The sequence below is a fragment of the Ursus maritimus genome, unplaced genomic scaffold (genome assembly GCF_017311325.1).
Source record: "Ursus maritimus isolate PB19 unplaced genomic scaffold, ASM1731132v1 scaffold_26, whole genome shotgun sequence".
NCBI classification, from domain to species: domain Eukaryota; kingdom Metazoa; phylum Chordata; class Mammalia; order Carnivora; family Ursidae; genus Ursus; species Ursus maritimus.
The window spans coordinates 43,684,846-43,710,755 of NW_024425119.1; the positions used below are offsets into that span (position 1 = coordinate 43,684,846).

The following is a 25,910-nucleotide window of genomic DNA, read 5'->3' on the forward strand; positions in this document are numbered from 1 at the left end:
CGCCCCTGCTCCAAGGCCCTGTCGCCTCCCCTCGACCCTCAGCGCGGCCTGCTTCCTGCAGCCCGCCCGAGCCGGCCTTACTCCGGACAGGAAGGAGGGCCGCAGGGCTCAGGGCTCCGAGGGCCCGGGCGAGAGCGTGGGATCCAGAGCAGGCCCACCCGGCCCAGCCCACTGTTCAGTTCCAGCTCAGCCTCCGGCCTGCGGGTCAGGATTGGATTCATTTTCTTAAATTTATTACAATTTGTGAATTAAAATCACAACACAACACACATCTAGGGAAAGAAGCGAAAGCTGGGGTGGGGGGAGCAGGAAGAGGGGCTAGCAAACGCCCTCCTGCCCTAATCTTCCCCTCCCACCTCTCCTCTGCTCCTTTGTCAGAATCACAAAACCCTAAAGGTTGTTCCACTTGGGAAGGCAGCGGATAGGTACATTCCCGCAGCCCCGAAATGCCAGTTTTATGGCGCTGTTTGTCTCCCTGCGCTGGATTCTGAATGGGGCCGAACAAAACAGCAGCGCGGAGCTGGCTAGACGTCTGGGCTTAATTGTTTTATGGTTTAAATAAGGTGGACACTCTTTCCTTTGAAATCGGATTATAGGAATGTTTTGTCTATGGCCCACGGAGAACAGGACCTCACTGGCTGGGAGGGAGAGGTGGAGAGAGAGAGAGGCGCGCGTGAGAGAGAGAGAGGGAGAGAGAGAGAGAGAGAGAGAGGTGGGCTACAAACCAGGGGGCAAACAGTCGGGAGAAGTCAGCGTCCCACCGCAAAGTCCTGCAGGAGGCGGCGGAATAGGCGGTGCGGAACCAGCGGCAGGGTAAGAGGAACGAGGAGTTTAGGGTGCGCGCCGCGGGAAGGAGGTCTCGGGAGCCTCGGAGCGTGCTTCTGCGTGAGCGGAGGTGTTCCGAGCCCAGAAATGCGCCTGAATGGGGGAGATCGCGGCAGGTCCTTTGCACAGTGTCTCTTAATGCGGGAAGGGAGGGTGACAAAAAGAAAATAGTGTGAAACCTTTGAGAAGGTTTATTTGGAGAACTTGGAAAACACAAGGACAGCGGTCCTGGGAGAACTCCCTTCCGGGGACCCCTCTCTCTCTCTCGCACCCGTTTGGGAACTCCTTCCTCTCTCTTCCCACCTTTGGGCCAAGGCTGGGACCTGCTTGCTCTATCTGTGGGCTTTTTCCCGGCCGGACTGCATTGGAGCAAGTGGACGCGAGGTGGCGCTGTTGCTCAATGTTAGACGCGGCGGCAGTGCCCCTGGCCGGCCTGGCCGCACTGACATTTGAGGCCCGGCCCGGAGGAGCAGCGGGGAGAAGGCCCCGCGCCCCGGCCCAGCCCGGCCCCACTGGCTCTGAGCAAATCAATCCTCTCACCTGCGAGGTGTAAATAAATCGCGAGTGCTCTGGCAGCAGGCTCGAGAGGCTCTGGAGCGCTGGCGTCGAGAATAATCGCTTTGCGAAGGAGATAAGCACCAGGCAGGCAGCGCGCAATTAACACAAAAAGGCAGAATGACCCGGACAAACGAACATAAATCCGTGGTACCTAGGAGGGCGGAGCAGGCCTTGGGGCGAGGGGCAGAGACGCCCCAGCGAGGATGGCTGCTTGCGGTTCCTTTATTTCCAAGCTCCGGGAGCGAAATCAACCAGATACGTGTAAAAGAAAAAAAGACAATCAAATGAAAAAAAAAAAGAAAGAAAAGACGAGGGACCCCCAAAAGGGGAAATCGAGTCCAGCCAGGGGTTTCAGGACTGGTGGGCTGTGAGAGCAGACGGTGGTGGCGGGACAGTCGCATTCCAAGACACAAAGGCCTGGAAGAATAGCTCTGTGGCAGGGTTTTCGCTGGACCATAAAATGTCGAGATATCCCCCCACCCTCTAAAAGATAAGGCTCAGGCCCCAGAGCGGATCTGGCCTGCCGAGCCTCCTCTTTCCAGGCAGGGAAGGGAAAATATTTATGACAGTCCCCAGTGCCCCAGATGCTGGGAACCCAGAGCCCATCTCGTTCAGCTTGGTACTCTGAGCACAGTGGCTCAGTGAAGGCAGGGCTGAAGCCAAGGCTGGAGCTTGCTCTGGTAGTGGAGGAGACCCCTGTCGTGCCCCGCATGTCCTGGACCCTAGGGAGGCCTGCAGCCCTGGCACAGCCCTCCTCTGATCCTCCCCTCCTGCTGCTCCAGGGCCAGAGTTCTGGACGTTTGCAGAGTCTGGGCAGTCCTTAATTCAGGCGCAGGTGGGCTCCTCCATATTCAAGGGATCCTGCAAGTGTCTTTTGCTGGGGCCCCAGTGACGACTCTTTGGGAATTGGGCTGACAGTGGCCATTTTCCCAGCAATGATTTAGATGATAGAGGGACTGGGGGTGTGTGTTATCTATACCATCCTTTCCTGCACTGCCATGCCTTCATCCATCCCTAGAGCTGGGCTCCGGATGGGGAAGAAAAAGATCTGGTTTTCTAACAGCCTCCTTCCTCATCCAACCCTGAAAGCCCAGGATGTGGAAGGAAAATCGGTAGCAAATTTTTTCAGGATGCAAACAGCTAAAGAGGCTCGTGTGTTTCTCAGGTATTCCTTCCCTACGTGCCTGGGTGCACAGGGTCTGTGAGGTGACAGGGGTGCTTCTGGGCATGCATGATAGTTGAGGGAGCATGCATTCGAGGTGTTTCAGGGTGGGAGGTGGCACATCCATGGTGTGTGTATCCCCAGTGTGCCCCACTACTGCCCTGTGTGCCACAACCTCACATACTGTGCAACGGGAGGACCGGAAAAATCCTTCTAATTCCTCTTCCTCATTCGTATGCACACAGCACACGTATTCACAGCTCTCTCACTTTCTGCCTTTTCTCTCTGTCTGTGTTAAACCCCACATAACTGTACACATTCATGGCCAGAGAAGGGTGCTGATGGACTAAGGTTCTTTTATCCATTAGAATTACCTTGAATTTACCTAGTCTTGGGGTTGGGGGAGGAACCCCCTAGAGAAACTGTGGGTAAATATTTAAAGAGTGTCCGTTGACAGTTCCCATCCACATCCTGGCCTGGGCAGCCTGCCTGGGGAAGTAGGGGCTGCAGTGAAGCCAGGGGGCTTCAGCTGGCATTTCCTATAGGGCTAGAGTATGTGGGGACAAGTAAGAGGCCTGCTCCAGTCCCCTCCAATCCAGATACAAATAGTCTCCTGAGAAGAAGCATCCTGGATCAGCCCAGCCCAAAACCAGGGATCCGCCAGCTGCCCTCTCCTCTGTCCCCATAAACTGCTTTGCTCTCAGAGCCCCCAGCCAAGCTTCAGGCAGGAGCTGGTGTCTGAAGGGGCACTGCAGCCCTGCCTGGGTATATGGAGTGCGCCCCACCTCCGGCCCTCTCCTCTACCCAGGCAAGCAAGAGAATCTTAGGGATGGGGGAAGGTAGGTGGTTTCCCACCCTGACGAGGGGCAGGAGACATGGAGGGTTGGGATGCCTGAAGTATTTGGGGATATGCTGTGCTGATGTGCTTGCCCCTTCTGAGTCCCCGGCTTAAGGACCCCCTGGGGAGCCCATCTTTTGGGTTAGGGGACCTTCTCTCTCTTGCTGGCATTCAACCCCCTGGGGGGAGGGTCTCGTACCTGTTGAGGTAACCTGAGTTGACCTGCTGGCTCAGGTATCTGTGTCTGAGAGGAAGGAAAGGGGAAGGGGGGAGAGGCACCTTCAAATCTGAATGCGCACCTTGGAGAAGCTGGCCCCAGCCCTTAGCAGGGGCTGGCTCACCACCCACCCCCCGCAACACACATATACCACACCCCCTCCCTCCCCCTCCCTCTCCTCCCCTTCCTCCAGGTCCCCCCAGCCCTGAACCCCTCAACCCCCGCCATCCCTCCTTCTCTCTCCCTCTCTCTCCCTCTCTCTCTCTCTCTCTCTCTCTCTCTCTCTCTCTCTCGCCTGTCTTCATGTCGTGGATTGATGAACGCGAATCGCGTGTAAGCGCCGCCACCGCCGGGAGTCTGAGGAATTCGCCTGGGCTGTTAAAGGAAAGAGCTAAGTGCGAGAGCGCGAGCTCTACCTACCGACAGTGAAGAGAGCCGCCGCCGCCGCCGCCGCCGCGCCCGCCGCCGCCCGCGCCCAGCCCCGGGAGCCGCGCCGAGCCGGCCGGGCCCGGCACCCAGGCGCCCCCACCTGCCCAGCCCAGCCCCGGGGAGCCGGCCGGCCCGGGGTTCGCTCCCGGGGGAGGGGACTTTCGGGGGTACGGGGCGGGGGAGTCGCGAGCCAGAGGGGAGGGGGCGGCGGGTTTTCATGTGCCCAGCATGAGCTCCTACTTCGTCAACCCCCTGTTCTCCAAATACAAAGGCGGCGAGTCCCTGGAACCGGCCTATTACGACTGCCGGTTCCCGCAGAGCGTGGGCAGGAGCCATGCGCTGGTGTACGGGCCCGGCGGCTCGGCGCCCGGCTTCCAGCACGCCTCGCACCACGTCCAAGACTTCTTCCACCACGGCACCTCGGGCATCTCCAACTCGGGCTACCAGCAGAACCCGTGCTCGCTGAGCTGCCACGGAGACGCCTCCAAATTCTATGGCTACGAGGCGCTCCCCAGACAGTCCCTTTATGGGGCTCAGCAAGAGGCGAGCGTGGTGCAGTATCCCGACTGTAAATCCTCCGCCAACACTAACAGTAGCGAAGGACAAGGCCACTTAAATCAAAACTCGTCTCCCAGCCTCATGTTTCCATGGATGAGACCCCACGGTGAGAAGCCTTTTCTCTTTCCCCCTTGGTCTCCCGCGCTCCGGGGTCTTCCCCCCCTCCCTTGCCTCCTTTTTGTCTGCCCTCGCGTTCCCTCCTGGCTTTCGGGTCTCTCCGGCCCCACCCCCGTGCCGGAGTGGGTTTCTTGAGGTTGGGAGGTTCAGCTGGGGGTGGGGCGCGGGGCTCGCCTGGGATATTTGGGGGACTGGGGTGAAGGTGGTGTCTGGGTGCAAAGGGTTAAAAATCGCTTTCTCCACCACTGTCTGTCTGTCTGCCTGTCTCCCTCTCTGTCTCTCCCTCTTGCCATCTCTAAAGTCAAAGTTGGGGAGGCGGCTGGGCAGGGGCCCCCAAGGACCCTGAGGTTATCAGCCTTTGAAACAAACCAGTCTTTCCAAAAGGCAGAAAGCCTCAGTCCAGAACAGTGGCCAGGCCGTCTTGGGGCAAAGGGAGACCCCTGTTTCCCTCCCCTACCTGGACCAGAGGGTGACAAGACCCCAAGGACAGGTGCTCTGGCTCTCTGGGGTACCCACTGCCTCCTCTCAGAGAACTAGCCTTAAGGCCACCACCCCAACTTTGCTTTAGTTCCCTCAGTTGGAGAGAAGAGAGGGAGCCAGAGAGGAGAGAAAAGAGTGCAGGGAAGGAGAGGGGCCATGCAGATTAGAGGGCTCTGGGGTCCAGAGGACCCAAGCGGAGCTGCCCCCAATCAAAGGTTTGTGGGCTTTCCCTGAGAGCTTCAGAGTGGCTCAGGCCATGTGCCCCTCCAAGGGTGGCCCCTCATGGCCCAATTTCGAAGTAAAAGGGGAAGCGAGAAAGCGACAAGTTCCAGCGGGGATGGCCCGTGATTTATTTGCTGGTCTCCAGTTAGCAATCAGGCCAAGCAGTGATACATTCCAGGAGATCAATTATTTTTCTTCCTGGCAAGGCATTAGGCAGAGGGATTCAAGGAGGGGGCAGTGAGCAGAGCCCCTCTTCTTTAACCCCAGACCTTTTTTCCTTTCTTTTGGAAACAGAATCTGTCCCCAGCTCTGCTCACCAAATGCCACTCTGCACTTGTAAACAAAGCTGCAAGGTCCAGTTCCCTGAGACTGCAGGCCTGGGGGGGAGGCGGGGACTCTGCTGTGCTCCCCCCAGGCCCCTGCCATCCCCCAGTTTCCTGAGAGACCCCAGTCCCTGCCCCCACCCCCACCCCATCTCCCAAGGTGAAGCCAAACCAAAACAAGCCCCCAAACTTTCCTGCCCTTGCCTGCTCCCTGCTCTCGCCTGGTCTTCAGGAGGGAGGGGAACTGGGGAGATCACAGGGGGAACTTTAGGGGAGGAAGAGTGACAGGAGAAAGCCGAGCCCCCACCCAAACATAACCAGATTGGGGTTCTATTCTGTCCAGCTCCGGGGCGGCGCAGCGGAAGGCAAACTTACAGCCGGTATCAGACCTTGGAACTAGAAAAGGAGTTTCTCTTTAATCCTTATTTGACACGAAAGCGCCGGATTGAAGTCTCTCACGCCCTGGGACTGACTGAGAGACAAGTGAAGATCTGGTTCCAGAACCGAAGGATGAAGTGGAAAAAGGAGAACAACAAGGATAAACTGCCTGGAGCCCGAGATGAAGAGAAGGTGGAGGAAGAAGGAAACGAGGAAGAGGAGAAAGAAGAGGAGGAAAAGGAAGAAAACAAGGACTAAGCAAAAAAGAGAGACCCCCCTCCCTTAGCAACTCCCTTGAAGTTTCGTTTTATGGTAGCGGATAAATTGGGAAGTTTACGACTGTCATTTGCTTTTATAGAGAATAGAATGACACTCACAACTCTAACTACCTGTCAGATACTTGCAGCTCTGGTTTTATTACGTTTGGACTCCCCCGATCTTTATTTGTTTGGGGGCTGAAGGGGGGAGACCGAGACACCACGGAAAGTTCGGACTCTGTCTCAGTCCTTGCCCCAACACACACACTTGTCCCCTACCCCCACCCTTCGGAGTCCTGCTTGGAGTTTTAAGGTCTGAGACCTGGCCTCTTCGCCCCCCTCCCACCCCTTCTTGCCACACTCCCACCTCCCTGCCTCTCTGGTATTTATTTTAGAGGGGAGCCCTCTCCAAATGTGGAAGAAGACTTGTGGCTTTGTTTTTATGCTAGGATTAGTGCATTAGATTTACTTCTTTTCAAAAGAAAGGAAAGAAAAGTGAAGGAAGGAAGGAAGGGAAGGAAAGGGAGATGTTTAAAGAAATTTTTTAAATGATAGCAAGGAATATCCCTTCTCCCTCTCTGGAGCTCCCCCACTTAGAAAGACCCCCTTGACTTTCTCTAGAAACCTGATGGAAACCTGAAGGAGATGCGGGTCTCTCCCCTCCCCCCTCCCCACGGGGTAGACAAGAGCCTGCAGTCGCCGCTAAAATCCTACCTAGCCATCCCATGGTCACTCGGGCCCATGCCTTCCTCCCCTTCGCTGTCTGATTTCTGTTGTTGGGCCCAGCTTCCTCTGAGCCGCACTAGTACTAGCGCTCAGAAATCACCATAATCATGAAAATAATAAGAATGATAATAATAATAATACTGATAATAAATCTTTAACATACTACCTAAAGGGAACCTGCAATAATCTTGAAAAAATAAAAAAGAAATTTTTAAAAATCCTAATATGCAAGAAAAAAAGAGAAAAAGACTAAAATTTAAAAAAAAGAAAGAAACCTCCAACGTATTTTATCACTACCTATAGAAGGAAATCCTGCTTTGAGAGTATTTGTAATGCGGTTTTGTTGTCGTTTGTTGCTGCTTATTTCACTAAGAAAAACCCAACAACTGAGACTGCCTAGCCCGCCGGTCCTGTGCGCTTTCATTGTGCTTCTAACCCCAGTAGAGTAGAACTAAATTGCACTGAATGTATAGTTAACTCTGTCTTGAATTCTCTGTTTATGCAATGTGCTCGAAAGAAAAAAAAAACGTTAAAATATATCTATAATAATAATTTTTGGTCATTTGTCTTTATGTCCAGCTATGAATGTAGATTTTGTGTCCCGGCAGCCCTGTTCCTGGTCCAAGTACTTTGTATTGTATACGTGAGTCATAATAAAAAAAAAAGGAGAAAAAATATTGGAAGCTGGAATGACTTGCTTTTTCTCCAACGCCCCCCTCCCCCCCCAATTGTCTACTCCTCCTTCCCTCCTTATCCTTCTTTCCCAGCACTGTGGAAAAGGTCTCCATCACTGATCTGACTTTGGGGTGGTCACTGATCTGACTTTGGGGTGGGGTAACTCACGTGGAGAAGCGCCTAGGAGTTGAGAGGGCAGGCTGGGCAGGGAGGGCAGGTGAAAGGTGGGGGAGGTGTCGAGGGGGAGGAAGAAGAACATTGTGTTTCAAGTATGCTCTTGGGAGAACCTTGGCTCCGAACAAAATGGGTTTCTAGATGCCAGGATCCCAGTGGGAAGAAAGCGTCTCCCCACTTACTCACCTTCCTCCTCCTCAGCCCTGGGCTGGGCCCAGACAAAGAATCTGCCCCCCATGCCCCTCCCACAGCTAGGCCTTTTACTACCAGGGACTGAGGATGAGACAGTGGGGTTCTCTCTGAACCACACGCCCCTCGTGGTCAACCCTGGGCACCCAGCACCCAGCACTAGAACAGTGAACAGGGGGGAGGAATGTGAGGCTCAAGGCAGCCTGGAGGACTTGGCAGGGGGGGGGCGGAGATGGTTAGGGGTGGGGGATGGGGAAGCTTCAGCCTGGGGGAAAGGAAAGGAAAAGGGGAAGGTGAGTGAGTTGGTCCACCAAGCAGCCTGGGTCCATGTTCTGAAATTCAAATTCCGTCAGCACAGAGCCATCACTGTCACCCAGGCCGCCAGCATCTACACCAGCCACTCTTCTGGCTGTTTCAAGCCGGCTCCGGGCTTCACCTTGGCAATTGGGCAGTCTGCCCTGCTCTCATAGTGTGGGCCCTTGGCCTGGGGGTGAGGAGGATGGGCCTGCTGAGTGGACAGTCCTCCATCCCAGCCACAGCAGGGTAAAGAGAGTCTTCACTGGACTCCCCATTCCCCAAAATAAGGGGTTGAAGGCTCAGGGAGTCAGGGGGCAAAGGGGTCTCTCACTCCTCCCTGGTGGGTCCTAGGCAGAGCAATCTGTTTATGCCAGTAAGATTCTGGTCAAATAATACCAAATTCCAGAGATACAAGTCATCTGACTCATTCGGGAGAAGGAGGAAAGGGAAGGAGATGGGGTCTTCTGGTCCTTAAAACCAGATCCCCCAAAGACTGAAATATTTTTGAGGCCAGATCTCCCTCTTTCTCTCTCTCCTCCTGGTCAATGATTTTCCCAGACTTAGGCCCAGGCTGACTCTTATTTTGTGTAATTTCACCCACATCTGGGTCCCTGGCTCCCACGCAAAGTGGTCGTGAATACAGGATTGGGTCAGGCATCCTCGATATGGGACTCCTGCGACCCAAGAGAGGCTGCCGATTTGAAGCACAGGCTGCCGGCAGCCGGGAACAACTTTGAGCAGCTCTAGGGAAATCCTTGCAAACCTGGGGTCCCTGCTGTGCGCCGTTGCGCCAGCCAGGTAACCCCGTTTGCTGCCCCGAGGCACCGGCTTCCCGCTAGGGAAGCCCGAAGAGAGAGCATTTCGCTCCAACCTCAGGCCTTCCCACGGGCATCCCTTCCAGACTCCGAGGGCCGGCCGCGGGCCGTTTCATTTTTTTAATGTGGAATTATGATTGCTATTAATAAACATCGCCGGCCCCGTAGCCAAGTTGCTTGAACCCTACACTAAGTGGCTCCGAAAGACCTCGCCGAATTTCCCCCACACCCAATGCCCCATTCATCCCTGGCCCTGCTCAGCAATGCCCGTGGCCCCAAGCCGGGCGTCGGAGGGCGGGGTGAGTCTGGCGCCCGGCACTGCTTGAGATGCGAAGCCTCGGGTGGGCCAGACCAAGAGAGCTCCAGCCGCCCCTTCTTCTTGCAGCACCCGCTCCCCCACCCCTTCTGCCCACCGCCTCTTTTTTCTCGTTTGGAGAGAAAAGGAGGTAAAACCCGTTTTATGGGGGAACTTAATTGCGAGCGGGATGCGCTCTCTTTAGAAACGCGTCCTCCCAAATGCTCCCGCCGTCCCATTACCGGAATGGGGACCATTCGGCTGCAGCGGATAGGACTTTCTCCCATTCTTTACTTTTTTATTAGCCAATCAAAGTGGCTTCCGAAAGCTATTTGTGATTTGTGAAAAATAGTATCTTTCAAAATGCTGAGTTGAAGCATCTCGCTCATTTCGCCTTGAATTTATTATTCTAATCTCAACCGTAGAGACGGGATAATGCAGCTATTAAGTTGGGGGGCAAATTCGTTTCTCTGGATTTTTTTTTAATTCTCGGCATTTTCTCTCCCTCCCCACTTCATTGCAGAGGCCAAGGGAGGTGCGGGCCTGCAGGGGACCTGGGGGCTGAGGGAGGTAGCGAGTGCTCTAAAGGGCTTTGGGGGGGACCCTAGCATGGGAGAGTGGATTGGCCTCCCCCAGCCTCATCCTCCTCAAATGAGATGTCCCACTGGCTGCCTGCCGGCTGCAGAAAGTTACCTTGCCCCAATTAGACCGAACTCGGGACAGGTTGTGCCACAGACGAGAAGTAAAATTTCCGGTGAGCAGCCCGCAGCGCTGTCCCATTCTCCCATCAGCCCATTGTGAAAAGCTGGGCCAGAGCTTCCTTGTCGTAATTTTTAACTACCTGTTATAAAATTTATGGGTGGGTTTGTAAAAGAAACTAGGTCTCTGCATCCGGCCGAGGGAACTGCTTCCCGTACTGAGGGAGGAAGTTTGGGGAGGGGATGAGGGACCCCCTATTGGTTGGGGTGGGGGCACCCAGCCATGGAAGTCCCCACGCCAGCTCCGTGCGGAATCAAGGGGAGAGCTTGGGGCCTTCAAATCTCCAGCTGGTGGGGAGTGTTGAGCTATGACTCGGCTGGGCTGCGACTGGTTGGCAGTCTCTGTGGGGGGATTTATTCTGGGTTCCCCCACATTGGATTCATCGCCAAAATCAGGAGTCTGGAGAAAGGTGGGGGACACCTCAGGTGCTCGGAATTTAGCACAGAAGGTGGACTTTGGGGAAGGATAAGTTTCTTTTTGGAGGGAGGGCCTCCAAGGTGTATCCCAGCTGCTTGGACGCCACATTTGCTGAAAAAGGCAGGTGGGTGCGGGTCACCCGACAAGATAGAAAAGCTTCAAACCGCCTTGCACCCAAAGAGGGGGGAAAAAGTAGGAACCAAGGTCTTGGGCCTTAATTTTATTTCTAATTCTAAAAAGATTGGGAGTAATCTGCCATCTAAACCTAGGAATTGAGGAGACCTGACACTAGAGATGGTCTTGGAGAAGAAAAAAAAAATGTCATTTTCTCAGAGAAAGGAGCCTGGGGATGATGGGCACTTTGGGGGTTCTGGTGGCTACCCCCAACTCTCACCCCTCCTGCTGCCACCGCAGGGCTACCCAATACGGATCTAAGCCCTCTCCGTTCTTCAGACCAGGCCAGGTCAGGATTGGTTATGAGGCTTCCAGCCGCGTATCCCTCCTGTTCCTGTCTAGGGCTGAGTGGGGGGCTGCCAGGGCTCCCCACTGGGAAAGATGTAGTTCTCTTCCTAGAAAAAAAGGTAGGAGTAGGGAGCGCATCCCTTCTCAGTCCCTTCATCCCTCCAGCCGTCACTGCACCACCAGGGCCACAAACCTTTGCAAAGCCTCACTTCCCCCAGATCCAACCTTAATACCCCATTTATTAAGAAAAATATTTAAAATTCGGTATGGGAAAGGGAGGCGGCGGACTCAGCGTCAGAATCCTTCCTTTCCTCCTCTTGCGTCCCCCCTTTGCCCTTTCTGCGCTAGCCTGGAGCAGCCTGGCCCGTGGGGAGTGGGCGGTGGGTGAGGGTGGGGTGGGGGTCGGGGGGTGCTCCCTCTCCGAGAGAATTGGGTAAACATGGCGACCGCGGCGCCCATTTGCACACGCTACACAAATGCATCGCATTCCCGGTTGTTTGCAGAAAATTTACAGCTGAGTAATAAAAGTTTACGATCGACTCACAAGTTGGATTGGCCACAAGAAGTCATGTGGATTCCATCCATGAACGTGAACTTTTTATTGTGGTTTGTCCGTTCGGAGCGCTCCGCAGAACAGTCCTCCCTGTAAGAGCCTAACCATTGCCAGGGAAACCTGCGCTGGGCGCTCCCTTCATTACCAGTATTTTTTTTTTATTAATCTGATTAATAATTATTTTCTACCCCCCCTCTCCCTTCCCGATCCTCTAGCCCCCCAAGGGGCAGGAGGAATGCGGGAGCAGGAGTTGAGATAGGGAGCTGCAGATGCCTCCGCCCCTCCCCTCTCCCAGCCTCTCCCTCCTGCCCCCTTCTTGCAACTCTCCTTAATTTTATTTGGCTTTTTGATCATTGGGACTATTCTTTTTTTATTTTTAAATTTATATAAAGTATGTGTGTGGAGCTGAGACAGGCTCCGCAGCGGCACAGAATAAGGGAAGACGAGAAAGAGAGAGTGGGAGAGAGAGAGAGGCAGAGAGAGAGAGGGAGAGGGAGAGTGACAGCAGCGCCCGGTAAGTGTTTCCTTATTGGTTCAAATATGTAACTAATGGTCCGTAGCTGGGTGGCGGTTTCAAGATAAGGACAGCAGCGGCTTGTCTTGGTTAGAGAGGAGAGGGGGGCTGGCGAGAGGGTGGGCGTGCGGGCAATTAAGGGGAGGAAAAGTGGGGGGGAGGATTGGGTTAAGCTGTAATACGGTAGTGTGGGAAGTGTGTTGTCCTGATGTCACTGTGCGCCGAAGCTGGGGGTCGGGGGGCAAGAGGACTGCGCCTGTGGGGCTCAAGGCCGGGGTCTAGTGCGCTGACCCGCTGCCCGATGCCCACCCTGCCCTTACCTATTATAGATCTGCGGCCTCTTGGCTAATGGGACTGGGACGGAGGGGGCCCGGAAGCTCAAACTCCAGGGCAGGAGAGAGAACTGTAGGCTGTATCCATTGCCCCCTGAGCAAAGTCAGCCCCCCAACCCCCAAACAAACTTTCCAAGGCCCCCTCCTTGCCCGCAGCCCCCTCCCTCCCGGAGAGCGCCACCGCTAGAGCTCACACATGCGCAGTGCGGGCCCAGAGCCGGGCGGCGGAGCAGGAAGAGAGCGCAGCTAGGCGGGCGGCGGGGCCTGTTAATTGGCAATTAGGGGGGAGGCTGTTGGCTGGTGCGCGTCAGCGGAGGAGAGTGCGTCTGCCCACCCCCAGCTCCCGCCCCCACTCGAGCGGACGGAAAGATGGGAGGTGCCCTGCACTGCGGGTGGATGGGTGGGGGTGGGGGACGCGGGACTCAAAAGCCATCTTGTGCTAGGAGAAAAGGGGCCAATCTGCCTTCTCTCACCCGGCCCAGCGTCCCCCACCCCCAACCGCGGCCACCGTACCCGGGATGCCCACTGGGCTGCTTCACCCGCCTCGCCGGGCTGCTCCGAGCTAGGATCTGCCTTGTCTGGGGCGGAGGTGGGAATTGGGGAGGCCCCAGGCTGGCTGGGGACAGGCCCAGGCCTCGCTGGCGGGGCCTCTTGGGTGAGTGGAGGCAGTGAGGACTCAAAGCGCGGCTGGCTCCTGGGGTAGGGACGTCAGAATCGGGCGGCCCGGAGGGTCCTAGGCGCTCGGGATCTTCCTAATAATTGGTGCTAATGGCGTGTTGTATGGTCTTAACCCGACACATATGGTTTCATAACACAGTGGCTTAATTTCTTCCAAATGTACGTGGCCCTGAATGTGTTGCAGTTTGATATATGACCCCGCCCTGCTCCCTGGCCTGGGTCCGAGGCGGCCCCTATATGTGTGAGCTTCTGTTTATAAAGGGCGATGCACACACAAACGCTTACACACCCAGGCAGACACACCCCAGGGCTGGGGGAGGGGAGCGCATATTCCTGGAGAGGTCTGAGAGTCTGGGGGCCAGACTCACCTTCAGTCCGAGCTAAGAGCTGCCCCCCACCTCCAATCCTTTCTAGAGGCTGCGACTGGGCTTCTCCGCCAAGCCCGAGTGGGGGAGGGGAACGCTCCTCGATTTCCTGTTTAAACCCTGACCCGTCGCCTGGGGGTCGGGGGGTGGAGGGAGAACCTGTTTTTATCAAATTCTTAAAAACATAATTCGACTGCATTCAAATCAAACCCCTTGGGTCCGAGTTGATGGTGAATCTTCTCTCCCCTCCCCCCACAATCCCCTTTCCTTCCTCTCCTGCCCCCCCAAAATTCCCGTTTCATATCCGACATAAAGGCCTGTGAGGTATTCTCCCGGGGGAAGAAATGGCATTTTCTCCCCCCCTTCCCTTCCCCCCCCAATAGGACTTGTGTGTCGGCAGAGGCGTCTGCCGAGGGGCTAATTTCGCGTTCCTTGTTTACGATCGAGAAAAGCGCTCGGCTCTCCCCAAATGGGCCCAGCCCGCCGCCTGCTCAGGCTGCCGCGCGCTCTCCCGCCGCTCCAGCGCGGCCCAGGGCCTGACGCCCCGGGTAGCCGCGCCGCGGCCACCGAGACCCCGAGTCGGTGGGACCTGAGAAGGGCCAGGGGAGTGCAATGGGCCGGTGGAGGGGCCCGCGGGGGCCTGAAAATGGGAGCCTTTCTCCTGGCGTAATGTGGGAACCGCCGACCGGTGAGGCCTCTATTTCGCTCTTTCGCCTGTATTTTGTCTGCCCCCCCTCCGCCCCTGCAGATGGCTGCACTGACTTGGGGGGGCACAAGTCTCCTTTGTTCGTCCCCCACCCTGGAAAACAGTTTCCGGAGAAGGCCACTCAGGACAGTGGGGATTCACCTGGGGTATTAGAGGGGCCCCCCCTCCCGTCCGAGGGGTGGGCCTGGGTAAGGCTCGGGTATTTATCTGGGCCTATGGAGATCTAAACAGTTGTGCTGCTGGCGGGGAGATTTCAGGGTGCTGGGGTTCAGGGGTGACGGGTTAACGGCACTATCCTGAGGTGTCCTTATATAGTACTTTTATCAATTGATTTTCTGCCCCTTCCTGGCTAGGGTCCTGCAGCCCCCCCCACCCCATCCTTCATCCCCTAGACCCTCCATGAGAGAGAGGGATACAGAGAAAAGTGGAGCAGCAGTGACTGACCCTGGTTGTCCAGTTTTCTCGTCTGGCCAGGGGATAAACCCAGCCCCAAACGCCAGCCCCTTCCTTCCCTCCTTACTTTTGATTTTCTTTCCCTTCTTCCTCTCCCACTCTGGTGCTCAAACAGAAGCACAGGAGGGGCCACCGTTGGCAACCCTCAGCCTCCGTGCAGGCCACATTCCCTGTAAACGTGGTCCTTAGCGCAGGAAAGCACTGGTGTGTATATCTAATAATAGCCAGGGCGGCTGAGAATAGAATGTGGCTGCAGGACTCTGCATGCCCAGGACTAAGTCTGGGCAGAGGCAGCGAATCTGTGGGCAGGTCCTGGCAACACTCCCTGGAGCCCAGGGCCCCCAGCGTTCCCCTCTGAGTCTACTCTTGTTCGGGCACTCAGGCCTGACCCTTACAGGCTTCGTTAGCCCCTGCCACGGACTGTATTCCATGCGCCAGTTTCTAGCTAAGGAGAAATGGACAGAGCAAACCCTTTCCCTGGTCTGACAGTTGTCATCCCTACGAAGAATGCACCCTTGTTTGGAGGAGGCGGCCTTGTTGGGTTGGCTGTTGTGTTCCAAAACCAGGCTTCGTAGCTTTATACACTTATTATATACGGTGTCAAATGTACAGACCGGGACTTATGCATGAATATATACAGACTCATATTTCCTCGGTGGTTACTTGTATATTACCATGCTTATACTCGCTCAAACACCGTTTTATGTGCATGCAAAATTTTGTTAGATGGAATTGGGCTCAAGGAGGCACTGGGTGCACCGAGAAGCCCTCTGTGCCTGCTCTCCTGGAAACGTGTGTGTGTGCCGGAATCGGAGTATGCGGGTTCCAGTAACGGATGGGCGCCACAAAGGCTTTCCCAGACCTTATTGCTTTCACTGACCAAGCAGCTGGGCTGGGGAAGTATTGACTCTCTTCTGCGTTCTCTCCACACCTCCCCCCAAACTTGCCCAACTCAGAGGCTGTTTACCAGGGAAACACTGTGGTGTTGAAAGTGAGTTTTGTGGGAAACTCTTTTTGTGGGTAAGGTGGACCTTTGAGCAGTTCTGAGCAGTTGGCTAGGCCCTGGTGCTTGCAGCCTCGCCGGGACTCTGAAGGAGATCTAAGCGGTTAATAAGGTGGCCTCTGGGCAGTGGTCTGAGGCAGCTGTGTGAAGAGGCTGGTGGAGAAGGCGAGACAGAATGCGTAGGGCTGCGGTGAACATCTAACCCCCCTGCTCTCGCCCCTGCTCACTGGACCCCAGATTTGCTTGCGTTGTCTGTGGGGCAGATTAGGGGCTCTCTAAGCGCCCCAAATACCCAGATCTGGCTCCTGGTGGGACTTCGTTTTAATTCTCTCTGCTGCCGAAGACGCTGGGGAGAAGGCTGACAGGGCAGTGCCGGAGAAGAAGCTGGGTCGAGCTGCCTGTGGGCCTGGAGCACTGAATGTGGGCCGCGCTGGGAATGACCAGCCTCCCTTCCTAGCCTGTCTCCCTTCCGGGGCCACGAAAAGGCAGAGGAGGGGAGAATATAAATGTCCGTGAAACGCTCCTGAAGGAAAGTAAGGACAGGACAGGGGCTAGTGGGGTTTTGCTCCACTCCCTAGGCAATCAGGTTCCTCCCAAGACTTTTCCTGTCCAGACAGGCTGGCCGAGAGGTACAGCTTCCTTCCAGCTTCTCCCGCCAGCACGGGGGTGGCCTCGGGCTTTTGGACCTCGGCCATGCCTGGGTGCTGGGGTGACATTACCCCCAAATTGTGCCCCTCACCCGGCCCACGGCCTCTGCCACGGCGGCTGCGGCCGCCCCTGTTTATTGTGTCTGTGACTTGTTTACTTGTTTTGTCTGCTGCCACCCTGCGTCAGAAACCCGCCAAACCAGCAAACTCACCCAGGAGAACAAAGTGCGGCGCTATCCTGTGCTCCCTCCCCTTTCCGGCACCCTGCTCCCGCCATTACCTCCTCCCTCACGCTCCCTTTCCCAGGGGAGGAAGCAGAAATCGTCCTAAAATAGGGCAGCTGTTTATAGGGTTGGGGGAATTATGGGGACACCATAAAGCTCCGGGTGTCCTGGTGGTAGAGAGACTTAGAGCTGCCCTCCCCTTGCCTCGGGCTTTTCTTCCTTCCCTCTGGCAACTGCTTGGTTAAGGGGGCCACAGTCATTGAGAAAGCTGAGTCCCCCTCACCCCACTCTTCCACCCCTTTCTGCAGGAGTTTTCCCTGAGACACAGGTTGTTGGGTTTTAAATCAGGGTCATGTTGGCAGATTCATAAAACTAGATAAAGCATGTCGTTCTCCCCTCACCCTCCCTTCTCCTCAGCCCCCCAAAATAGCAGTGAATTTGAGCAAATCCTACAAAATTAAATTGCCCCTTCGCTAAAGATCCTATAAATCTCCAATCCCGCCAGGTGTAGAGTCGGAGAGGCCGCTGTTCGCCTCTAATTTTGCTCCTGGCTATCAAATCTAAAGGAGTATCATCGAAGTAAGTAATATTCTCGTTTCTGAAATTAATTCCCCTCCCCGTCTCTCTCTCTCTCTTCGCCAGTGCAGACTAAATGGTTCTCTCAGATCCGCAAACAATACAGGATAAAATTATTTATAGGGAAATGAGGACGATGTTTCATTGTTGGCTTATTGTTCCAGAACATAATAAAATTTTATTTTCAAGGGGGAGAACTTAGGCCTGAAAAAAAGGGGAAAAGGAAAAAAAGTGAGGAGAGGCAGGGCACCCCCACACAAAACTCCTACTGTATATAACTTAACGTGACATTTACAATTTCCTCATGACAACTCACTGTGACGTCATGAATGCCGTGCTCCTGAATTTTACAGTTCTCATAAACCTGCAAAGTGGGTTCGAGCAGTGCTTAGTGGGGAGGGGTTTCAGAAAAGCCAGGAAGTTGGGGGTCCTTTGGCCCCATTCTGGGGGCCAAAAATATTCTAAATATTCTAGATTTTCAGTTTTCCTCCTGGGCCAGCCAGGGCCACTTGCTTTTCCTCCCTGAAATGTCAGTCAGCATCTGAGTTCCCTCCCCATTCCCAGTGGGGATGAGATACTCTGTCCGAAGGCTCTCTCGCATGCTGTCTCCTCAGCTGATATCCAGCTGCTTGGGACAGAGGTGGGACGCTTAGCCAGAAATGATTTCTTCCAAAGATGAGCCCAAAGGGGCTCAGGACTGAGTGGGGTGGGACAGAGATGCTGGGGATCTATTTTACTTTTTAACCTTCAGTTAGTGAAGTGAATTGAGAAGCTAAACAAACGCCATTGTGGGAATTTGTGTCTGCTGATGGTAGCAGCAGGAACTGGAGTGCTGGTAAAGAAAGGGCAGGCAGATTTCTGGAAAGAGAGACGGAGGAGAGAAAATAGGATGGGCTTTAGCAGAGCCTCTCAGGGTACCTTTATTCTCTGTTTAATTGCAAATAAAGCAAAAGCAGCTTGGGCAGCCTCTCAACCTCTTAGCTCCAAAGAGAATTTGCCAGCCCAGGCCTCAGAGGCGTTTGGGGGCAGTTCTCAGGCGCTTGACATACCCCATCTGGCCTCATCCTCCTTCCCCCCCTCCCTGCTGACCCCCAACTCCATTCAGCTGGCCAGCCTGGGCCCTGTCCCCAGAATATAAGCACCCCCAAATGGGCTCCATTTCCGGGCTGGATGTGTCAGATTTCACCTTTCTCCAAGTGTCTCCATGCCTTAACTTTGAAAGGAGGAGGAACATTCTGTTTTGGAATGCAGTGTGTATGAGGAGGTGTGTGCTCAGACTACTCCCCCCCCCCATCTCTGAGAAAGTGGAGGCTCCTTGGGTGAGCTGTGCTGTGGTGTCCCCAGGCAGACCCCGCTCCCCGCATTCAGGTTCTCTGGTGGACCTGGAGACTCTCTTTGCAACCCTTTTACTCCGGATTCTATGGAGATCAAAGGAACTCCTACACAAAACCCTGGGCATTTGGAGTAGGATTTAGTTTCTGATTTGTAAGTTAAAAAATGCTGATCATAAGCCAGTCGGGCCAACCGAGCAGTCGCTCTTGAACAGCAAAGCCTTAACCAAACAGTGCGATTGTAAGGTGAGCTCAACAATTATTGAAACTGGGCTTTCTCCGCAAGAGGAATTTCAGCCCTTGCCCAGTGGCACAAAAGGGGTTGGTGGGGCCACCGCTCCTCCCCTGCTCGCAAAATTGAGAACTGGCAGGGGTGAGTGGGGCAGCTGCAGTGGCTTCCAGGCAGCCCAGCGCCCAGGCCGAGTGCTGAGTCCTGCCGCTCCGGGTGTCCAGGTCCTTGAGCAGCCTCCGGAGGCGCCGAGCTGGAGTTGGTGGCGCCGGCAGCCAGGAATGGAGTGTGTGTATCTGTGTGCAAGGCTGGGTGAGTCACAGACATCCGCGCAGAGTTGGGGGATCTAGGAAAAGAGAGAAGACTGGCAGAACACAAACTAGCCAGGACCTCTGGAAAAGATTGCCCCCCAATAAATATTCCAGATCGCATCCCTCTCACTTCAGATACCCTTCCCCAAGAAATTAATATATTTCCCATAGCTGAGTGGAAAGCAAAGGCAGGCAAGGTGAGGCCTGCCCAGAACCCCTTCCCAGTCAGAGTCCAGTCACACCCACCCTCTCCCCAGTTCAGAGCTACACAGGCCCCCAGCCCCTGGCCTGGAGCAGGTGAAGGCTGGGGTAGGAGCGCTTGACTCATTCTGAGAAACCTTCAAGTGCCCAGCCTCCCAAGTACCCCTTAGCCTTGGGGACTCCGGGCCAGTGACTGCCCCCCACGCAGGCCCATGGCGCCTGGAGTAAGTTCCTCTCCTATAATTAGAGCTCATGAGAAGCATGTGTTTTTTGACTGGGTAGATGGGGGGACTGGAGCAGCAAGCGGCAACTTTCCCCCTTTATTCCTTTTCTGTGTTTTTTGAATTCTGTTTTCGAATCCACTAATTACAGCTACGAAAGCGAAAATCTGCTCTCGCCGCCAAACCCCTCGGAATGCCTGATTCCAGAGGCCCAAGGGGCAGAGCTACTCGGAGACCTGCGGGCCTGATGGGGGTGTTCTCTGATTGCTCTAGGCTTGTTTTATAGAAACAAAGAACAAGTCCCCCCCCTTCCCAGGACTTGTGCATATTTACAGAGCTCAACTGCAGTTTTAATAAAACATCTGTTCTTGCTTCTGCTGATGAGTTTCCATAATTGTTTTCAGACAAATTTAACAGGAAAATATAAATATATATAGAAAAACCCAAGTCCCAGCTATCCCCCCATAGACACTCGTTTTTGCGCCAAAAAAATAAAATTAACATAAAATGAGAAAAGGAAAATATAATCCAATGGAGGGAAGATCGGGCTTATCTGACCTGCGCTCCCCCCTTGGAGCGAATCCTTCCAGCAAATTTCAGCTGCATAATTAAAGATCGACTGAAAGAAGGAGGCTTCTTTTTTTCAGGGATGAAAGGTGATGGGGGAGAGTATGTTGGAAATTAATTTTGCCAAAAATCTTTAAGCAGTGGGGGGAATTTATTTGTATTTCTGCTTCCCCTCCTCTCCCCCTTCCAGCATTTCTGCCTTTTTCCCCCAGCAGCTGGTTTCTGTTCATTATAAATCGGCGAGACCTTTCAGTCTCTGCCCTCTGTTTAGGGACGTAATAAAACACTTAACTTTCCGGGGCTGAGACTTACATTCTGCTCCTCAGGTCGCCCACCCCCGCGCCCACTACTTTCAGGCCCCAAAGCTGACTATCCCCAACTTTGGGGCCCCTTTCCCCTCCAGACTTTGTTGAGGAGGGGCTCAAGGAAATCCAGGCATCCTTGCTGGGGGGCTGCAGCACATGCTTCCCCAGAAGCCCCTTCTTTCTCCCAAGGTCCTTCCTTCCCCCACCCCCCATAAAAGAGATTCAAAAATACACAGAAAATCAACACTCATTGAAAGTGAAACCTCATTAAGACATCCTATCTTCCATCATTCAATTTGTTGTACATTGCAACAATTTAATATCTTGAAGGAAATATCACTGACATGATTTATCCCTCTAGCAATCTCTCTGAAATGGGGGGGGGATGGAGGGAATTTACCCTCTCCTCTAGCCTGTTGTACGTGTTACACGGCTACCCTTAGGGCAGAAATGAGGCTGGGAACTCTAAGAGCGGCTACTTGTGTCCAAGGGTGCGCTGACTTGTTTCTTAGCTCAGCCCCCTGGGTCTTCCCCCTCCCCTAGTTCTTTCTCGCTCTACATCTTGCCCTCCAGGGGGCCTGGAGCCCCAGCCAGCTGTTGAAAACCTCTGTCCAGGCACGCCATGAATTGGAGGACAGCTGGATTCTAGAGCAAAAAGCAAGTCGCCCTGGTGTCTGTGTTTATGTACCTGCCATGTCACCCCCAAACAAGACAACTCATTTCCAAATTTCTTTCTTAATTTGGAACCCTCCTCTACCCTTACACTTTCATCTCCTTGAGCAGAAGCAAGTATGGTCCAAGAGGGGGAACCTTTATAATGATAGGGGTCTTTCCCCCACCCTTTTAAATACCAACAAATTTCCCTCCTTTCTGAAGGATTAGGGCTGTATTTTTAAAAGCCAACACAAATTGTCCGGCAGGAAGACTCTTCAATCCCCTAACGAGGTTCATGTATTAGCTAACATGTTGTCTCCACCAGCTCCTACACACTGTCTGCTTTGGGGTTCGAAACTTTATTTTTCCCCCCTAGCGACACTCCAGGGAAACCTTAACGTTACAGAAGATGAATAAACGAGTTTTTTCCCAGCGTAGTCCCGTTTATGGCTTTATTGCTACCCATTGATTACTCCGCTTTGTTACACAGAAGGAAAAGATCATAAAATCCGGCGACATCCGGGTTCTTGTTATAGCCAGCCCCCCCCCCCAAAAATGGTGAAGAGAAAATATGAGCTTCCACTGCTCCCTTTGCTAGCCCCACCGCCCCCTCTTTGTCAGCTCAAAGCATTTTCAGCCTATGTCACGATATCAAATTAAGTTTGGATTAATCAGGAGAAAACCCATCTGCACACCTTCCGCTGTTTCGGTTCGCCCATTGCGGCTCCCTCAGAAGCTTCGAAGTCAGCTGCCTTTTCCTAACCTTCTCTTCCTTTTTCTCAGCCCCAAGGTGGAGAGAAAACGGGGGTAGGGGCTGCTGAGAGGCTGGGCTCTGCCAGGTGTGGCTGGCCCTTGAGTGAGAGTTCCCCAGGAGCCCTTTGCTGGAATCTCCCAAGCCCCAGCGCTCAGGTCCAGGGGTGCCTCCCTGGCGGGGCGGTGTTCGGAGGGGGCTGGGGGCTTCTGACTTGTGCAGGGGCTTCAGCCTGCAAGACGCTAACTGGCCTTCAGAGCCCCACCAGCCTTCTCTTTCTGCCTGGATCCTATGTGAATTACCCCACCGGCCCTTGCTGGCTCCAAATCATAAATTCTCACCAACATAAACAGGAGTTGATGTGTCTAGAAAGACTCTCAGAGTTCTTTCTTCCTTTCTTTCTTCCTTTCTCTCTCTCTCTCCCACCTTTTACTTCTTCCTCTCTCTTTTCTATTGTGTTTTTACACATTTTCCCTTTTAGGCAAAAATGCTGCAAGAGTTTCCCCCCAAAAGGGTGTTCTGAGAGGCAGAGGGGGGCTAAGGGGAAGAGGAAGCAAATGCATGGCCCCTTTGGTACTTCAGCTCTGCCACTCTATCCTGAAATCTCTCCCTGAGCCCTTAGAGCCCCTTGCTCCCTCCATCCCCCTTCCACCTAAGCCTATCAGCCACACTCTCCTTGCTCTGAGCACCATGTTTTACGCAGTTCGTTCTACTTTTGATTTTTTTAATTATTGGGGGGAAAATACTGGTTTAGTGATGAGGACTCACTCCATGGAGGGTCAAACTAGGATTTCCTGTAGGATTTCTGGGGATTCCCCCCTGAGCTGGGAAGGGGCTCTTTCCATAAAGAAATCAGGATGTAATTTTAGAAGGGGAAAGGTATAAAAGATGAAATCAGATTGAAAATAGAGGGATTTCTCCAGATCTGGCTCTGGCCACAGCACAGCAAAGTTAGCTGGGGCTGAGATTTCCTAGCAGTGCGGCTCTTCTCCCTGGGCCCCAAGGCCCTGCTAATGCGTATGCACCCTTCTTCACCTCCAAATCAGTTCCCTAACATATATATTTTTAAAAGAAATCCAAGTCTTACTTTCAAAGCACACACTTAGTCTCAACTAGGGAATCAACAGAAGCAGAAGCGATTTTTTTCCCCCTTCTTGACATCTGGCTTGCGATTGGCTGGAAGGGGGTCAGCTGACTTTGTCATTTTGTCTGTCCTGGATTGGAGCCGTCCCTATAACCATCTAGTTCCGAGTACAAACTGGAGACAGAAATAAATATTAAAGAAATCATAGCCCGACCAGGTAAAGGCAAAGGGATGAATTCCTACTTCACTAACCCTTCCTTATCCTGCCACCTCGCCGGGGGCCAGGACGTCCTCCCCAACGTCGCCCTCAATTCCACCGCCTATGATCCAGTGAGGCATTTCTCGACCTATGGAGCGGCCGTTGCCCAGAACCGGATCTACTCGACTCCCTTTTATTCGCCACAGGAGAATGTCGTGTTCAGTTCCAGCCGGGGGCCGTATGACTATGGATCTAATTCCTTTTACCAGGAGAAAGACATGCTCTCAAACTGCAGACAAAACACCTTAGGACATAACACACAGACCTCAATCGCTCAGGATTTTAGTTCTGAGCAGGGCAGGACTGCGCCCCAGGACCAGAAAGCCAGCATCCAGATTTACCCTTGGATGCAGCGAATGAATTCGCACAGTGGTGAGTTTTACAGCTCCGAGATATAAATTAAATAAACTGAACTGGCTTTATGACCGGCTTCCCTAGAAGAACGGGCGGAGAGAGTTTTTTATGGCCCCATAAAAACAATCACGCTCGTCTCCTCGCCGACGCCGAGACAGGGCCCCCTCTTCTGCCCCCTCTGCTCGCCTCCCGCTTGCTCGCAGGGGCCTGGCCCCCTCGGCCCCTGACGGATTGGAGGGCTCCAAGGCTAGCTGAGGGGGCAGGAACAGGGCAGGGTATGATGGGAGGGGGCAGGGGGTAGGGAGCCCCCCAAAGTCGAGTCAGGCCGAGAAAAAGGGAGGGGGGAGAGGAGGGGGCAGAGAAGTGGGGAGAAGTTTCCAAGGAGCTAGGGTGCTTGGGGAGGTGGGGGAGCCCAGTTGTTGAGAAATGGGGCCCTCCTCCCCAGTGTTTGGGATTTTTCAAAAACCAGTTTTTAGACTTACAGCTTTCTGCCTGGTTCTTGCCCCCCCCTTCTTTGGGACACTCACCTACCAACATATGGTGGGCGACTGAATGAAGTTGGGATCCTGGCTGTACCCCCAGTGGGGGTGGGGCAGAGCAAAAGGGAGAAGGCTGGAGTCCGAGGGGGCCCGTGAGCTGCTGGCCAAGTTGGGAGGGTCAGGACTTTGCTAGGCTATATCATCTACGGAGGATGCCTCGCTGATTGTTTTTAGTGTGTTTTGTGCCCGGATCTCTAGGGGTCGGCTACGGAGCGGACCGGAGGCGCGGTCGCCAGATCTACTCGCGGTACCAGACCCTGGAACTGGAGAAGGAATTTCACTTCAACCGCTATCTAACGCGGCGCCGGCGCATCGAGATCGCCAACGCGCTCTGCCTGACCGAGCGACAGATCAAAATCTGGTTCCAGAACCGCCGGATGAAGTGGAAAAAAGAATCTAATCTCACGTCCACGCTCTCAGGGGGCGGCGGAGGGGCCGCGGCCGACAGCCTGGGCGGAAAAGAGGAAAAGCGGGAAGAGACAGAAGAGGAGAAGCAGAAAGAGTGACCAGGACTGTCCCTGCCACCCCTCGCTCTCCTTCTCCCTTGCTACCCCCCCAATTCCCTCCTGATCACACACTCTATATTTATCACTGGCACAATTGATGCGTTTTGACTCCCTAAAACAAAATTAGGGAGTCAAATATGGACCTGCAAGTCAACTCTGGACCCCCTCCCTCACCGCACAAACTCTCTCCCACACGCGCCTCCTCCTCCTCGCTCCCTCGCTAGCTCATTCTCGGCTCGTCTGCAGGCCCCTTCCCCCGCCCAGGCCTTGGGGCTCCGTCCCTGAACCTCGCTTCAGACTCTACAGATCTCCCTCCAAATGAGGACTGGGCCTGCCACCCCCTCGGCGCCTCCACCCCCGCCCTGCGCAGAGAGCCGGCTCCCGGGCCGGGGCCTCGCTCCGGGGCCTCGCTCCGGGGCCTCAGGGCCCGGCCTGGCAGCCGCGGAGGGCGGGAGGCCCAAGGAGGGCGCGTCGTGGCCCCAGAGCAACCCCCAGGGCCTCCCCGCAGCCCCTGCCCGGCCCCTCTAACCCAGCAAATGCCCAGCCCAGGCAAATTGTATTTAGAGAATCCTGGGGGTCATTATGGCATATTACAAACTGTGACCGTTTCTGTGTGAATATTTTTAGCTGTATTTGTGGTCTCTGTATTTATATTTATGTTTAGCACCGTCCGTGTTCCACTCCCGTCTTAAAAGGGGAAAAAAAAGAGGGAAAATTACAAAAAGAGAGAAAAAAAGTGAATGACGTTTGTTTAGCCAGTAGGAGAAAAAAATAAATTTAAAAAAATCCCCTCGTGTTACCCTCCTGTATAAATCCGACCTCTGGATCCGTTCTCGAATATTTAATAAAACTGATATTATTTTTAAAAGTTTATATGGGGATTTCTGTTCATTCGCTCGTCCGCCGGCCTGGGGTGAAAGTTGGAGCAGGCTCCGAGCGCTCCCGCGTCTGCCCGCCGCCTGCAAGCCCCCAGCCCCCTGCGCTCGCCTTTCCCGGGAGCCGGGCGCAGAGCCGGGCCTCCCGTCCTCCTGGTGAACGCGCTAGGGGGCTGGGGGGCCTCTCTGGGCTTCCCAGCCGAGCAACACACTCACCCCGCAAAAAAGGCCGCATAGGATCTCGTTGTGGGGTGGGAGGGGGCCTGGGTTGCTCGGATTGGTCTCCAGCCCCACACAGGCCTTTCTTCCAGCCTGTGGTAGTCTGGGGTCCTCGGCTTCTGAACCCCGAGCCCCCAAGAGCCAGAAAAGAAGCATTCTCCAGGCACCCGGGTCTCCCCCGTCCACTCCCCGGAGTGAGGAGGGGGCGCCGCGTGAGCAGCCCCCAGCCCGCGCCAGGCCGACTGTTGCGAAACGTGGCGGAGGCGGAGAGCAGAGGGGA

The 25,910-nt window shown here is 54.4% G+C and overlaps 2 protein-coding genes and 2 long non-coding RNA genes across 5 annotated transcripts; 3 read left to right on the forward strand and 1 right to left on the reverse strand.

The window, feature by feature from the left end:
- The first annotated feature begins 4,252 nt into the window (after window positions 1-4,252).
- Window positions 4,253-7,807, forward strand: HOXC8 (homeobox C8). The gene is made up of 2 exons (XM_008704791.2): window positions 4,253-4,693; window positions 6,073-7,807. Exons 1-2 carry the CDS (start codon window positions 4,258-4,260, stop codon window positions 6,363-6,365), a joined length of 729 nt encoding a protein of 242 aa, XP_008703013.2. The 5' UTR covers window positions 4,253-4,257; the 3' UTR covers window positions 6,366-7,807.
- A 9,340-nt stretch (window positions 7,808-17,147) lies between these two features.
- Window positions 17,148-19,896, forward strand: LOC103675550. Its single transcript, XR_571884.1, has 2 exons — window positions 17,148-17,227; window positions 19,669-19,896. It is a non-coding gene; the product is annotated as an uncharacterized LOC103675550 (long non-coding RNA).
- Window positions 18,802-25,846, reverse strand: LOC103675549. Its single transcript, XR_571882.2, has 2 exons — window positions 25,628-25,846; window positions 18,802-19,130 (listed from the first exon to the last, which is right to left on the reverse strand). It is a non-coding gene; the product is annotated as an uncharacterized LOC103675549 (long non-coding RNA).
- On the forward strand, window positions 22,057-25,407 carry HOXC6 (homeobox C6). Of its 2 annotated transcripts, none has more exons than XM_008704672.2 (2): window positions 22,057-23,509; window positions 24,205-25,407. In XM_008704672.2, exons 1-2 carry the CDS (start codon window positions 23,110-23,112, stop codon window positions 24,534-24,536), a joined length of 732 nt encoding a protein of 243 aa, XP_008702894.1. In that variant the 5' UTR covers window positions 22,057-23,109; the 3' UTR covers window positions 24,537-25,407. The 2 variants fall into 2 exon arrangements, with proteins under 2 accessions (XP_008702894.1, XP_008702895.1); XM_008704673.2 differs by having other exon boundaries at window positions 22,066-23,509; window positions 24,229-25,407.
- Window positions 25,847-25,910: the final 64 nt, after the last annotated feature.

Coding starts and splice junctions, on each gene's coding strand:
- HOXC6 (XM_008704672.2), top strand. CDS start 23,110: ATGAATTCCTACTTCACTAACCCTTCCTTATCCTGCCACCTCGCCGGG. Junction 23,510..24,204: donor GCGAATGAATTCGCACAGTG/GTGAGTTTTACA, acceptor GATTGTTTTTAG/TGTGTTTTGTGCCCGGATCT.
- HOXC8 (XM_008704791.2), top strand. CDS start 4,258: ATGAGCTCCTACTTCGTCAACCCCCTGTTCTCCAAATACAAAGGCGGC. Junction 4,694..6,072: donor TCCATGGATGAGACCCCACG/GTGAGAAGCCTT, acceptor TATTCTGTCCAG/CTCCGGGGCGGCGCAGCGGA.